Source organism: Heptranchias perlo, chromosome 38 (genome assembly GCF_035084215.1).
Source record: "Heptranchias perlo isolate sHepPer1 chromosome 38, sHepPer1.hap1, whole genome shotgun sequence".
In the NCBI taxonomy this organism is placed as follows: Eukaryota; Metazoa; Chordata; class Chondrichthyes; order Hexanchiformes; family Hexanchidae; genus Heptranchias; species Heptranchias perlo.
Window position 1 is genome coordinate 13,931,385 of NC_090362.1, and position 14,114 is coordinate 13,945,498.

A 14,114-nucleotide genomic window follows, 5' to 3' on the forward strand; every position below is an offset into this window, starting at 1 on the left:
CTCCCCCGCCCGGGCGCCTCGCTCGCTCCCCCGCCCGGGCGCCTCGCTCGCTCCCCCGCCCGGGCGCCTCGCTCGCTCCCCCGCCCGGGCGCCTCGCTCGCTCCCCCGCCCGGGCGCCTCGCTCGCTCCCCCGCCCGGGCGCCTCGCTCGCTCCCCCGCCCGGGCGCCTCGCTCGCTCCCCCGCCCGGGCGCCTCGCTCGCTCCCCCGCCCGGGCGCCTCGCTCGCTCCCCCGCCCGGGCGCCTCGCTCGCTCCCCCGCCCGGGCGCCTCGCTCGCTCCCCCGCCCGGGCGCCTCGCTCGCTCCCCCGCCCGGGCGCCTCGCTCGCTCCCCCGCCCGGGCGCCTCGCTCGCTCCCCCGCCCGGGCGCCTCGCTCGCTCCCCCGCCCGGGCGCCTCGCTCGCTCCCCCGCCCGGGCGCCTCGCTCGCTCCCCCGCCCGGGCGCCTCGCTCGCTCCCCCGCCCGGGCGCCTCGCTCGCTCCCCCGCCCGGGCGCCTCGCTCGCTCCCCCGCCCGGGCGCCTGGCTCGCTCCCCCGCCCGGGCGCCTGGCTCGCTCCCCCGCCCGGGCGCCTCGCGCGCTCGCTCTCCCTCTGCCGGCCGGTCGTGCTTGCGCTCTCCCTCTGCCGGTGCCTTGCTCACTCGCTGTCGTTCTCACTTGCCTCTCGCTCGTCCCCACCGCCCCGCTACTTGCTCGCCCTCTTTCTCTCTCTCGCTGTTTGTCTGTCACTCTCTTTATAATTGCTGTAAATTATAACTGTTGAGTTCGAGAGGTGCTCATTGAGGGTCTTGTTCCTCTGAGATTGCTGTTGCTATGATACCGCAGTGAATTTCATCCCCTGCTCCTCCTCCCACCCACGTCCCCTTTGCTAATATTCCCAGCGGTTGTCGATGCTTTCTGTTGCTGGGCTATGACAGGAGTGGTACATTTGTGCTGTTTGCTGGTAGGAATGAGGAGCCGAGTTTTGACTACCACAGGGAGATCCCAAGTTAACTGCCTGAGTGCTGACTGCATGTATCTGGAATGAAGAAAGCCTGTTTCATATTTCCCCCTCCTTAATGAGACATCTCACCTTTGCTCAGAATGCTTATGGTTAGAGATGATGCAGTGATGAGTTTTAGGAACAAGAGGAGGCCATTCAGCCCCTCTAGTCTGTTCCGCCATTCAATGAGATCATGGCTGATCTATACCCCAACCCCATTTACCTGCCATTGCTCCACATCTTGTTACCATTGACCAGAAACTTAACTGGACCAGCTACATAAATACTGTGGCTACGAGAGCAGGTCAGAGGCTGGGTATTCTGCGGCGAGTGACTCACCTCCTGATTCCCCAAAGCCTTTCCACCATCTACAAGGCACAAGTCAGGAGTGTGATGGAATACTCTCCACTTGCCTGGATGAGTGCAGCTCCAACAACACTCAAGAAGCTCGACACCATCCAGGGCAAAGCAGCCCGCTTGATTGGCACCCCATCCACCACCCTAAACATTCACTCCCTTCACCACCGGCGCACTGTGGCTGCAGTGTGTACCATCCACAGGATGCACGGCAGCAATTCACCAAGGCTTCTTCGACAGCACCTCCCAAACCCGCGACCTCTACCACCTAGGAGGACAAGGGCAGCAGGCACATGGGAACAACACCACCTGCATGTTCCCCTCCAAGTCACACACCATCCAGGCTTGGAAATATATCGCCATTCCTTCATCATCGCTGGGTCAAAATCCTGGAACTCCCTTCCTAAGAGCACTGTGGGAGAACCTTCACCACACGGACTGCAGCGGTTCAAGGCAGCGGCTCACCACCACCTTCTCAAGGGCTGATATTGCCAGCGACGCCCGTATCCCATGAATGAATTTTTAAAAAATCCCTTAATACCCTTGACTAGCAAAAATCTATCGATCTCAGATTTAAACTGATTAATTGAGCTAGCATCGACTGCATTTTGTGGGAGAAAGTTCCACACTTCTACCACCCTTTGGATGAAGAAGTGTTTCCTGACTTCTCTCCTGAATGGCCTGGCTCTGATTTTAAGGTTATGTCCCCTTGTCCTAGACTCTCCCACCAGCGGAAAAAGTTTCTCTCTCTCTCTGCCCCATCAATTCCTTTCAAAATCCTAAAAACCTCAATCAAATCACCCCCTAACCTTCTATATTTGTTGGACTATAACTTGGTGTTGTAAAATTGTTTACAATTGTCAACCCCAGTCCATCACCGGCATCTCCACATCACTTCTATATTCCAGGGAAAACAAGCCCAGTTTATGTAATCTCACCTCATAATTTAACCCTTGGAGCCCTGGTAATATTCTGGGGTCAGACTTGTTCGTGTGGCTGACGATGGGCGAGCTATGGCCAGGTTCTGGGAGCACCACAAGTGATGTGTCTCCCCACAAATTTATTTTTTTTGCGTAGTCTCCTTCTCAAAATAGAGAAGCCCATTGCACTTTCCCTGCTCAAACCACCAACAACTTGCCTTTAACGTAGTAAAACCTGCCCTCGGCAAACATACCAAGCGTGAAGCGGACAGACCTCTTTGTTACCTGAGTGGATCGTTCTTGACTGTCTAACAGCCAATTTTTCCCACCGACAATATTTTTACAACTAATAAATGAAAGTGGTCAAAGAAAATGAAAACGGAGTATTTTTTAATGCCCCTATGATTTTTCTCCCGGGATGTTGCTCGCAGCAGTGAGAGATCAATCTTTAATTCCTGGAGACTCCAGGCCAATCCTGGAGGGTTGGCAGGCCTGGGGCCTGAGCCGGTGTCTGACTTGTGTAGTGGGCCTCTGAGCTGCCTGCCTTGTAGCTCTTTAATTAGCAAAAAGTTAATATCAATCCGTGATTCTTAATAGCCTGATTCCTACTAATGTGCTGTCTCTTTATAGCAGCTCCTCGGATGTCGTTGGTCCCTCCCAGGAGGCCTTTGGACCAACTCCCATCATTGTGCCCACCAGTCCAACGGAGCAAGGAGGTGAATTAGGTAATAGCACAGTGGGGAGGGCGTGGGTTACCCCTCGAATTACCCTGGAAAATCTCGCACCCTGTTCTTTATGGTGGCCTGTGTGTTTTCACTAGTTTAATGAGTTGTTTGTAGAGAAGATGTTTCCACTTGTGGGGGAATCCAAAACCAGGAGCCATAAATATAAGATAGTCACTAATAAATCCAATAGGGAATTCAGGAGAAACTTCTTTACCCAGAGAGTGGTGAGAATGTGGAACTCATCACTGGGTGTAGTTGAGGCGAATAGCATAGTGGCATTTAAGAGGAAGCTAGATAAACACATGAGGGAGAAAGGAATAGAAGGATATGATGAAGAGGAGTGGGAGGAGGCTCATGTGGAGCATAAACACTGGCATAGACCAGTTGGGCCGAATGGCCTGTTTTTGTGCTGCACGTTCTATGTAATGTAGATGCTGACTGGGCGTTCAGTCATATTTTTCCCCTCTGATTATTTTCTCTTACCCTGCCCTCTATCCTGAAGACGCTCATCCTGCGGGAGGTACAATTCCACAGGCCCCACCAGTCCTCCACCCCCAGTGGCTATTCATGCGTGAAGTTGGACCGTGAGCAAACAGTGTGACGGGCAGCACTGTCGAGCCTGGCTCTTTGCTCACATGCGTAGTAGTCACTGGATAGTGATCAAGAGCAGGAACCCCGCCTGACGTTAAACCTCCCTAGCCCTGGGGGCCCTGAGCTCAATTATGTGCTTTCCTCATTATGGATGAAATAACTTGGCATAGACTGGGGGCCTTAGTTGCCTCTACGGCTCGGTCCCACACTGGGCAGTGAATTTAGTAAGTGAGCCATAAGGAGCAGCAGTTTTTGTTCAATATGTTGTATCTGCACTTGGTCTGTTTACAAGGGACCAACAGTACAGGTACTATTATGGTCCATTCACATCAGTTTGAAATTTGGGCTGCAACCCATTGAGTTCCTTGATATCTTTGTTGTGTCTCAGCGCTTTCTCTCAGCCTGGTTGATCAGTGGACAAGGAGTTCAAAAACATTCCCAAACCATGGATGGTCAGTGGACAAAACCATTCCCAAACCATGGGTGGTCAGTGGACAAAACCATTCCCAAACCATGGGTGGTCAGTGGACAAAACCATTCCCAATCCATGGGTGGTCAGTGGACAAAACCATTCCCAATCCATGGGAGGTCAGTGGACAAAACCATTCCCAATCCATGGGAGGTCAGTGGACTAGACCATTCCCAAACCATGGGTGGTCAGTGGACTAAACCATTCCCAAACCATGGGTGGTCAGTGGACAAAACCATTCCCAAACCATGGGAGGTCAGTGGACAAAACCATTCCCAAACCATGGGTGGTCAGTGGACAAAACCATTCCCAATCCATGGGAGGTCAGTGGACAAAACCATTCCCAATCCATGGGAGGTCAGTGGACTAAACCATTCCCAATCCATGGGAGGTCAGTGGACAAGACCATTCCCAAACCATGGGTGGTCAGTGGACAAAACCATTCCCAATCCATGGGTGGTCAGTGGACAAAACCATTCCCAATCCATGGGAGGTCAGTGGACAAAACCATTCCCAATCCATGGGAGGTCAGTGGACTAAACCATTCCCAATCCATGGGAGGTCAGTGGACAAGACCATTCCCAAACCATGGGTGGTCAGTGGACTAAACCATTCCCAAACCATGGGTGGTCAGTGGACAAAACCATTCCTGAAGCAGGGGTGGTCCTATACCAGGGGTGTCGGAGTGCCTACTTACCATTGTACTGATCAGAGGCCCGATACCTGCAGACACCTGTCACGTGAAGCCAACCACCTACCTGCGTGACCTGAGGCCCATTTTGAACGGTGAACATTGTGTGCAGTTTGTGTCTCTACTGAGAAAGCCCATGAGCCTCACAGTGGAGGACCGCACCAAGGTTAGGAAGAGTAGGGGAGAAGATGGGGTAGATTGAGAACTAGTGGCTAGGTGTCAAACTTCATATAGTCAGTCCTTGTTAATTATTTTAACTCTGGAATAGTGCGGGTGGACATTACCTGAGCGCGTTACTTGCTACAAAGTTTATTTTAGCAAACTTTGTGTTCACCACGGGGCGAGGGCTGTACTTCACAGGGAACGGGACATGCTGCCATTTCAAGCATCCAGTGTCGGCATAGAAACACTCCCAGGGCAGGTACAGCACGGGGTTAGATACAGAGTAAAGCATTGTGCTAGAGAAGATTAAATGTTGGGATAAATAATGTTGGAGATCTGAAATGAAAACTTCCATTGTTGGAAATTCACAGCAGATCAGACAACCTTTGGAAAAGAAAAGAGTGACTCACCGGAGTAGGAGCTGACGGCTTTGATAAATATTTGGCCTGATTTCTGTCTAGGGGAGGAGCCAATGGATACCTCGCTGCCATACGCAGAAGCCATCCAATCGGAAAAGCCACCGTGCGAGGAGGAGCCAATGGAAATGGAGCAGCCTGCGGACCGGACTGAGCGTGCTCCCTTCCGATGCCCACAGGCCTCGACCCCAGTGTCAGCGACTGCTCCCGCCTTCACCGCTGGACAATTGATTCCAGTCCCAACACCGCCAGATTTATCCCACGTAAGTGCTCGGTCTACTGTAGGGTTGTTCCTTTTAACGAAACTCTATGTACTTCAGAGTGTAAAGTTCAGTACCGACAGAAGCTACGGCATTTGTGGTGCATTGCCTCTGAGACCTGAGCTTAATCCAGTTCCTGGTCCAGGAGGACAATGGTCTCCTCTCTCGGACACTGGGTTGCATATTATGTTTTGAATGCTCAATTTTCCGACAGCCGCAACCCAGGAAGGATATATTGGGATTGCAAAATTAGAGCTAGGCCTTTCAGGAGCGAAATCAGGAAGCACTTTTTCACACAAGGGGTAGTTGAAATCTGGAATTCGCTCCCCCAAAAGGCGGTGGATACTAGGGTCAGTTGGAGCTTTCAAGACTGAGATCGATAGATTTTCCTTGGGTAAGGGTATCGAGGGATATGGAGTTGAGGTTAGAGATCAGCCATGATCTAATTGAATGGCGGACAGGTTTGAGGGGCTGATTGGCCTACATTCGTATGTTCCTAACTACTTTTTGAAATTTAGTCACTGTTATAATGTAGGAAACCTGGCAGCCAAATTGCGCACAGCAAGATCCCACAAACAGCAACAAAATAAATGACCAGGTAATCTGTTTTAGTGATGTTGGTTGAGGGATAAATATTGGCTAGGACACCGGAGAAAATTCCCCTGCTCTTCTTTGAATAGTGCCATGGGATCTTTTAAATCCACCTGAGAGGGCAGACGGGGCCTCGGTTTAACGTCTCATCTGAAAGACGGCGCCTTCGACAGTGCAGCACTCCCTCAGAACTGCACTCGAATATCCATAGATTTTGTGCTCCAGTCTCTGGGGTGGGACTTGAACCCACGACCTTCTGACTCCGAGGCGAGAGTGCTACCATTGAAGAGGAGGACGCCTGCTATATTCTAGTTATTTTGGGAACCGTTGTTCCATTTTTGGGATAACCGCACAAGTAAAGTATTTGTTTATGAGATGGGGATCTTCTCTGAGTTACTGATTTCTTTGGGCAATCAAATATTCACTCAACTTTTTTTAAATTTATTTTTTAAGGATATTTTTATGCCAACACCAAGCCTGACCGAAAATACCAGCAGCGATGAAGGGGTTAAAGCCGACAGAGTTCAAACGGAGAGTCCTTCAAAGCCGCCCGAGGCCCTACCGGGCAGGGAGGCAGAGGGAGAGAAGCGAGACGTGGAATCAAAGGAGAGATGGGATAGTGGAACAAACAAACTGGACGAGGGAGCCGGGGAGCCTTTTGAGTTGAAGTTGTCCGCTAGTGAATGGACGCAGCCAATGGAAACGGACGAAGATTTGCCAGCTGCTGAGGACGACAGTGAATCAACACAGGTTGAAGGAGGAGCCAACGCAGAGGCTGCCGACAACAGTCAGTTGGACGAAAGCCACAGTGTTCATCTCCTATTAACGGAAGAAAGCCAAGCAAAGACCTCTCTCGTTTCGGACCCTTCTGGAGAAGATGCTTTTGAAGGACCTAGTGTTGATCCAGAAGCTAAATGTAAGGAGGACGAACAGAATGTGGGTGAAGTGTCAAGTATTGTGACAAGCAGGGGACCCGAGCTGTGCAGTCGTCCTGCTCCACTATCCCTTCAGTCTCGAGAGTCTTTGAGCCGCCTTCATCTCAGCGTTTCTTCCCAAGAACAAGTAGATTTACCTAAAGACATATTAATGGTGAAAGATGGGATTGTCAATGAGACGCCAATGGATGAGGCAGAGGACGTACCTGGGTCCCAGAGTGAGAAACACGAGCAGTTGGGTCTTGATAAATATGCGACAAAAGCCCCTCCAAAAGAGGAGGGTAATGGAATGATTCAGGAAGCCCCTTTAAACCTTGAAGTTTCACAAAGCCAAACACAATCTGCAATTAAGGAAACACAGGCGAAGGAAGAGGAAGAACCAATGGAGGAGGACATGAGCGAGTCAGCTGACGTTGAGTTAAAGGGAATTGCCAATGAAGAGAGGACTCCTATACTTCCAAATCCAGATAGTTCTCAGCCTGAGCATCCTCTTGTTACAGGTTCACAAGATTTGGAAAGCAAAGATCTTTGCAATGAGGAAGAAAATGCTCCCGAGAGCTTTGTTGCCACTGGTGAGGGTCCGAGGAAAGGTGAGGAACTGATTGTCGCTGCACAACAGAAACCGGTGGCGAGCGAAGAGACGGTTTCAGAATCTTCTGAGGAAATCTGCGTGGTGTCTTCAGGAAACCAGGAACGTTCTACAGCGGACACCCAACCGGTAGCTTTGCACGTTAGTGAAGTAACGGACCCCGGAAAGGACCTCCAAGCGGAAATGGTCGTCAAGATGCAACCTGAAGATCAGAAGGCCGTTAAGGAAGAGAAGAACTTGGACAACCACAGTGATGGAACGCCACAAGAAGTACCAACGAGCCTAGGAGGACAGAACCACCAACAGGAAGTTGAGTTACCAAAACCCAGTGGCAATGAGCTGTCGATGGGAATCCCAAAGCCAAATGAAACCAGTCAGTTGGAACCTGATGTGCAGATTCAGAACAGAGGAGCTGAAGATCTTCAGCAGTCGGAGCAATCGGTGAAGAGCCTGTTGGACAGTTCTGACGGTGAGTACCCTGGTGAGATCCAAGATAGTGACGAGTGTGGATATTGTAATATTAGATTCAGGGCTGGAGAAATGTACTTACTTTGTTGAGATACCTAGGGCGACAGGCCTAGAGCAGAAGGGTACCATTGTGGGTGGGAAGAGTAGACGAGAAGGTGAGACAAATGGAGAATTTGTGATTGGGTGATGCCAAACCTGAGTTTTAAAACCCTGGAGATTGTAGGAAAAATGATGGAAATGCATCAACCTCCACCCCCCTCCCCTCCTCACCTTGGGATGAAGAGAAGGAAGTCCCTTGCTCTGATTTAAACTGGGCGAACGCAGTGGTATCGTCAACTTGAGTTGCCTGGAGGAGTGGGATGTCTTGTCGAACTGAGTGCAATCTGTTTCATTGCTTCACTCTTTGTTAAATGATCTTTCCGCCATCTTGAGACCAGACCACACATTTTTAAAGCTGTGGCACTGGGTCTGGAATGTATTTCACCTGTAACGTTGCAAATATATTTCTCTGAATTATCTATCTCTTTTTTTTTAGAAATCTGTAGTCAGCTCTCCGGTGGGTTGGTAAACCTGCTCGTGGAACTAAGCTGAACAGATGAGGGAAAGGCCCAGGTTTGATTACCAGCCTAGTGTTGAGTTAGCTGCTCTCTGCTAGCTCAGCTGGAGGAGAGCTGGTGGCTACAATTACCTCAACACCCTCGTGATTGTAAGAGCAAAATAAGCCAACATTCCCGCTCCTGTTAACTATCGAGTGACCGCCCCCCCGCCCTCCCCCCCCCCCCCCCCCCCCCCCGATTTTTTTTAAAAAGTGGGCATATCGATATTGGGTGAGACCAGGATTGGCCTTGGTTGTGATACCCTCGATCAAGTGGCCTGCTGACAGGGCAATTTTAACCTAACCCACCCGTTGGGGATCTGATGAGATCGGGTGCAGCGCCTGATCCTACTCTCCATTGACGTCAACGTGGACCAATATTGGGCCGGGCGTAAAACCAGTGTTCCACCCCATCCCGTGAGATTCCAGCACCCCCCCCTCTCCCCATCAATGTCTAGGCTCACACATCAAGAATGGTCAAGTGATGAGGTACCTGAACCTGTGGGGCCACAACCCCAGTACAAGCCAGAGCCTTCGGAGGGGGGGGCGGGGGAAGAGAATTGGTTGGTTGGAGGCAATGAGAAAATGTAGCAGCGTATTGTGTTGCCTGGGTGGACCTCATGGAGCCAGATAGCTTACAACAAGGAGAGGCAGGAAGAAATAACGATGGACTCTGAGTGCTGCTGGCATCTTTATTGGCCCAATTACTGCCATTAATGTAGGATTCCTCCCTTTTACGTTGACCTATGAATCTTTAGTGCTGTGTTTGTTCTTTCCCCAGAAATCCCATTCCACTTCACTCTGCCTAAGGAAGGTGATGTTATCCAGCCTATAACCAGTGGTACGCCACCTCTGATTGGGCAGCTGAAGCAAGGCCCAAGGCACAGCACTCCTATTGGTAGGTTCTGTTTCGTTTGGGCTCCAGTCAGAAGTCAGTGATGTCACTGGGCTTACTCGGCCAGCTGTGCCGAGGAAAAATGACACTTCAACCAATTAAACTCTTCGGTGTAGTGCCGTTCACTTCTAGTTTTATGTTCTTGACTCATCTCCTCAAATTGTTTCCACTGCCAGTGACAGACCCTGTACCTAAAGGAGAGCAGGGGAGTTCTCCCCGGTGTCCTGGCCAATATTTATTCCTCAACCAACAACATTAAAACAAATTATCTGATCATTATCACATTGGTGGGAGATTTATAAATGCAAGTCATTCCTTCCATGTAAGGCCTGCTAGGATCCTTAACCCAGTGATGGTTACCATCTGGCCTGGATACCGGGGAGAACTCCCCTGGCTCTCCTTTTGAAATAGTGCCATGGGATCTTTTACGTCCACCTGAGTGGGGCCGACGGGGGCCTTGGTTTAACGTCTCATCCGCAAGACGGCACCTCTGACAGTGCAGCACTCCCTCAGTGCTGGCATTGGGAGTGTCGGCCTGGATTTTGCGCTCAAGTCTCTGGAGCGGGGACTCGAACCCACGACCTTCTGTCTCAGAGGCGGGAGTGCTGCCCACTGAGCCAGGGCTGACACTGTGACGACCTCATCTTTAGGTCACGCGGTTTGTTTTGTGAGATCGAACTTCATGCCGCGAACATAACTTGACTACGGCCAAGCTGCATTTTCAAATTGTGTTCGCTGTGACAGCTAACGGGAGAATTCACGCAGACTTCACTTTAAGGAGCGATGACTCAAATCCATATTTGTGCTAAAAATCTTAATATTTTTTTCTCTCTTCTCTCTTTGTTTTGCTGTGCAGAGCTTGAAGACCGTGCCATGGCAACGGGTGATGTCACGCCAGAGAATGCCATGGGAACCAGTGATGTCGTGGCAGAGGAAAGTGACCGGGGAGCCTCGAGTCCCGAGTCTGCCACCGTCTCCAAGGGCGATGGGAAACTGTGCCTGCGAATGAGGCTGGAGACCCCAGTCCACGAGGAGAGCCACCACTCGCCCCTCTTCAGTCTGGAAAGTAAGACAAAGGGCAAAATGTCAGCAGACATTAATCCATTATTTCCTTTTTTTTTTCTTTTTTATCCCTCCCCATCTCCTCCGAAGGGGCTTCGCCTCCTGTTGAGGTCTGAGTGCCCTCTGGTGCATTAGAATCATAGAAATTTACGGCACAGAAGGAGGCTATTCGGCCCATCGTGTCTGTGCCGGCCGAAAAAGAGCTATCCAACCTATCCCCACTTTCCAACTCTTGGTCCGTAACAAAGAGGTCGTGCTCCAGTTAAGTGCCGGCTGGCTGCTAGACCGTGGAGGGCATCAGTGGTCACCCAATCCTGTCCTCACCCAACCTATTTGTGCAGACGCACGGGCGCGCACTCAGGAACGCGCGCGCGCACTCAGGCACGTGCGTACACACACACACACACACACACACACACACAGACACACAAACCCCCCCAGGAGAGGTGGGTACAGGATTAAACTTTCCCCATCGGTAGCCTTTTTCGTGGGCTGGGGGAGGTTTAAATTTGTCGCTTTAGTGAAGAACGTGCAGTGTCTAATTTTAACAGAGCGGCAGAGGTGCGGGTATTTTGGCCCGTTTCCAGCTCGTGTGATATTTTATAATTGGCGCATCTCCAGCGGGAGAGGAAACAGCACCAGGCTACCTTTCCTGGAGGGAGGAGCCTCTGCTTAACGGTTGACTTAATTACGCTCACAATTTTACCATTTGACCGTGAGGAAATTGGCACGCGGCAGCTCAGATTCATCGACCTCGCAGAAGATAGACATCGTGTCTGTTAACTGGACTCGTTGCTCAGTTATTCGACATCCAGTCTGCACAGAAAACAATTTACCCGTTGTGTGTTTCTCTCTCTCTCTCTCTCTCTCTCTGGCCCTCACTGCAGTAACGTTTAATTCCTGAGTCAGACTAATGCTTGTGCGAAATAATATTTGCCCTTTTCATTTTCTCCTCACAGAGCCTGTCCTGGCAGGAGTACAAACATCTGCTGCTGAGGCGGTTGCCAGGTAACTGGGCCTTCTAATTGCGCACTCTGCTCTTGTGTGACAATAGCTGGGCTGTTTTCCCTCCCTCCATCATTTCAGCTCCATGTTTACAGAGAGCGAATTTCTAATCTGCTGCACAAGGCGCTTTTTTTTTGTCAGATGGAGGAATCTTTCTGTTTGTGACACTTTTGGGCCTGTGCAGTTTGAATTTTTTTTAAAAAAAAACTTCTTTGGTTGCTCTGTATTTCTGGACTGGGTTCCCTTGTTGCTCTACGATTGAGCAGACAGAATTACACAGATACAGGCCATTCGGCCCAACTGGTCTGTGCTGGTGTTTATGCTCCACACGAGCCTCCTCCTACCCCTCTTCATCTAACCCATATCCTTCTATTCCTTTCTCCCTCATGTGTTTATCTAGCGTCCCCTTAAATGCATCTTTGCTAATCGCCTCAACTACTCCATGTGGTAGCAAGTTCCACATTCTAACCACTGTCTGGGTAAAGAAGTTTCTCCTGAATTTCCTATTGGATTTATTAGTGGCTATCTTATATTTACAGCCTCTAGTTTTGGTCTCCCCCAAAAGTGGAGACATCTCTACGTCTACCCTTTCATAATGTTAAAGACCTCTATCAGCTATTCTAGAGAAAAGAGCACCAGCTTGTTCAGTCTTTCCTGATGGGTATAACCTCTCAGTTCTGGTATCATCGTTGTAAATCTTTTTTGCACCTTCTCCAGTGCCTTTTTGTAATATGGAGACCAGAACTGTGCACAGCACTCCAAGTGTGGTCTATCCAAGGTTCTGTACAAGTTTAACATAACTTCTCTGCTTTTTAATTATACCCCTCTAGAAATGAATCCCAGTGCTTTGTTTGCATTTTTTAATGGCCTTATTAAGCAGATATATGTGTTGTTTTCTGCAAAAGTAGATTTTTTTCCCCCCCATTCACCATACCCTCAATTTGTCGATGTGACGTGATTGCCTTATTGAAATCCTGTCACCCGCACAAGATTTTTATGGTCTCTTAACTTTTTTTAAAAAGTTATTTTTTAGATTTTAAAATTCCTCTTTTTTCTCTCTAAATCTGGAAAGGTTGGAGGCCTGATGCTTTTCTCTAGAATTCTTTCTGGCCCCAAATAGTGCTTCCCTCGACGTCCCTCTCTGCTTTACAGCCAATGAAATACTTTTGAGGTGTAGTCGCTGTTGTAATGTTGGAAGCACGGCAGGTGATTTGCGCACAGTAAGATGATAACGACCAGATAATCTGTTTTTAGGTGGTGTTGGGTGAGGGATAAATATTGGCCCAGGACACCGGGGAGAACTCCCCTGCTCTTCTTCGAAATAGTATCGCAGGATCTTTTGGGAAGACGGTGCCTCGGTGTAACATCTCATCTGAAAGACGGCACCTCCGACAGTGCAGCACTCCCTCAGTACTGGCATTGGGAGTGTCGGCCTGGATTTTGCGCTCAAGTCTCTGAAGTGGGGACTCGAACCCACGACCTTCTGACTCAGAGGAGAGAGTGCTGCCCACTGAGCCGTGGCTGACACTTGATAAGAGGGGCCGAATGGCCTTTCTTTTCTGTAAATATCTTGTGATTTTTTTTTTTCCAGAGTGTGATCAGTTCAATATAATATATCAGTGAAAGATTGGAATGGGTACATGAAGCACTTTTTCTCAGTGTAACTGGGACAAGACTGGGTGGCAGTTTCTAACTCTCGGCTGTTTCTATGTTTGCAGTGCAGTAAAAAGCCAATCGGTGTTCAGTCGGGTCTGTGAGGCGAGGCGAGAGACGGAAGCGATAGAACAGGACCAAGCCATCACCCCGTTTAGGTAACTTTGTTTTATTTGGTTGAGGGGGAGGGAAAGTGCCTCTTGCTACCTCGCTAACTCATGCCTTCCTTTAGCTGAAACACTAGGCCAAGGGCCTCCCAGTCCCTGCGGCCTACACCCCAGTACCAATTCAGGCCGAGCACTCTGACAACCTATGCCCTTTCTGGATTGGCAATGGGGACATGGGCCCCAGACTTCCCCAAGGCCGCTGTTGGTACTTTTCCTCTTTGTTAATGGGGCAGGGAACATGTTGTATTGGGATGACATGGGCTGTGTCTGATTTTTCGGCTTAAGTACTGAGGCTTTTAGTTGGCTGAGCAACATCAAGAACAACTTGCATTTATATAGCGCCTTTAACATGGTAAAACATCCCACAGGAGCGATTATCAAACAAAATTTGACACGAGCCACATAGAGATGTTAGGACAGGTGACTAAAAACTTAGACAAAGAGGTAGGTTTTCAGGAGCGTCTTAAAGGAGGAGAGAGAGGTGGAGAGGCGGAGCGGTTTAGGGAGGGAATTCCGGAGCTTAGGGCCTAGACGGCTGAAGGCACGGCCGCCAATGGTGGAGCGATGAAACTCGGGGATACGCAAG

At 50.0% G+C, this 14,114-nt stretch overlaps 1 protein-coding gene across 3 annotated transcripts in view; it reads left to right on the plus strand.

Moving 5' to 3' along the window:
* Nucleotides 1-14,114, plus strand: part of tp53bp1 (tumor protein p53 binding protein, 1) — a 65,571-nt gene that overhangs the window by 26,272 nt on the left and 25,185 nt on the right. For 2 of the 3 annotated variants that reach the window (XM_067973499.1, XM_067973498.1), the window contains exons 10-16: nucleotides 2,885-2,979; nucleotides 5,354-5,571; nucleotides 6,613-8,152; nucleotides 9,528-9,644; nucleotides 10,498-10,707; nucleotides 11,663-11,711; nucleotides 13,427-13,519. In XM_067973499.1, the coding sequence (XP_067829600.1) occupies nucleotides 2,885-2,979; nucleotides 5,354-5,571; nucleotides 6,613-8,152; nucleotides 9,528-9,644; nucleotides 10,498-10,707; nucleotides 11,663-11,711; nucleotides 13,427-13,519 (2,322 nt within the window). The remainder of the gene's footprint in view (nucleotides 1-2,884; nucleotides 2,980-5,353; nucleotides 5,572-6,612; nucleotides 8,153-9,527; nucleotides 9,645-10,497; nucleotides 10,708-11,662; nucleotides 11,712-13,426; nucleotides 13,520-14,114) is intronic. The other variant, XM_067973500.1, reaches the window with a different exon arrangement.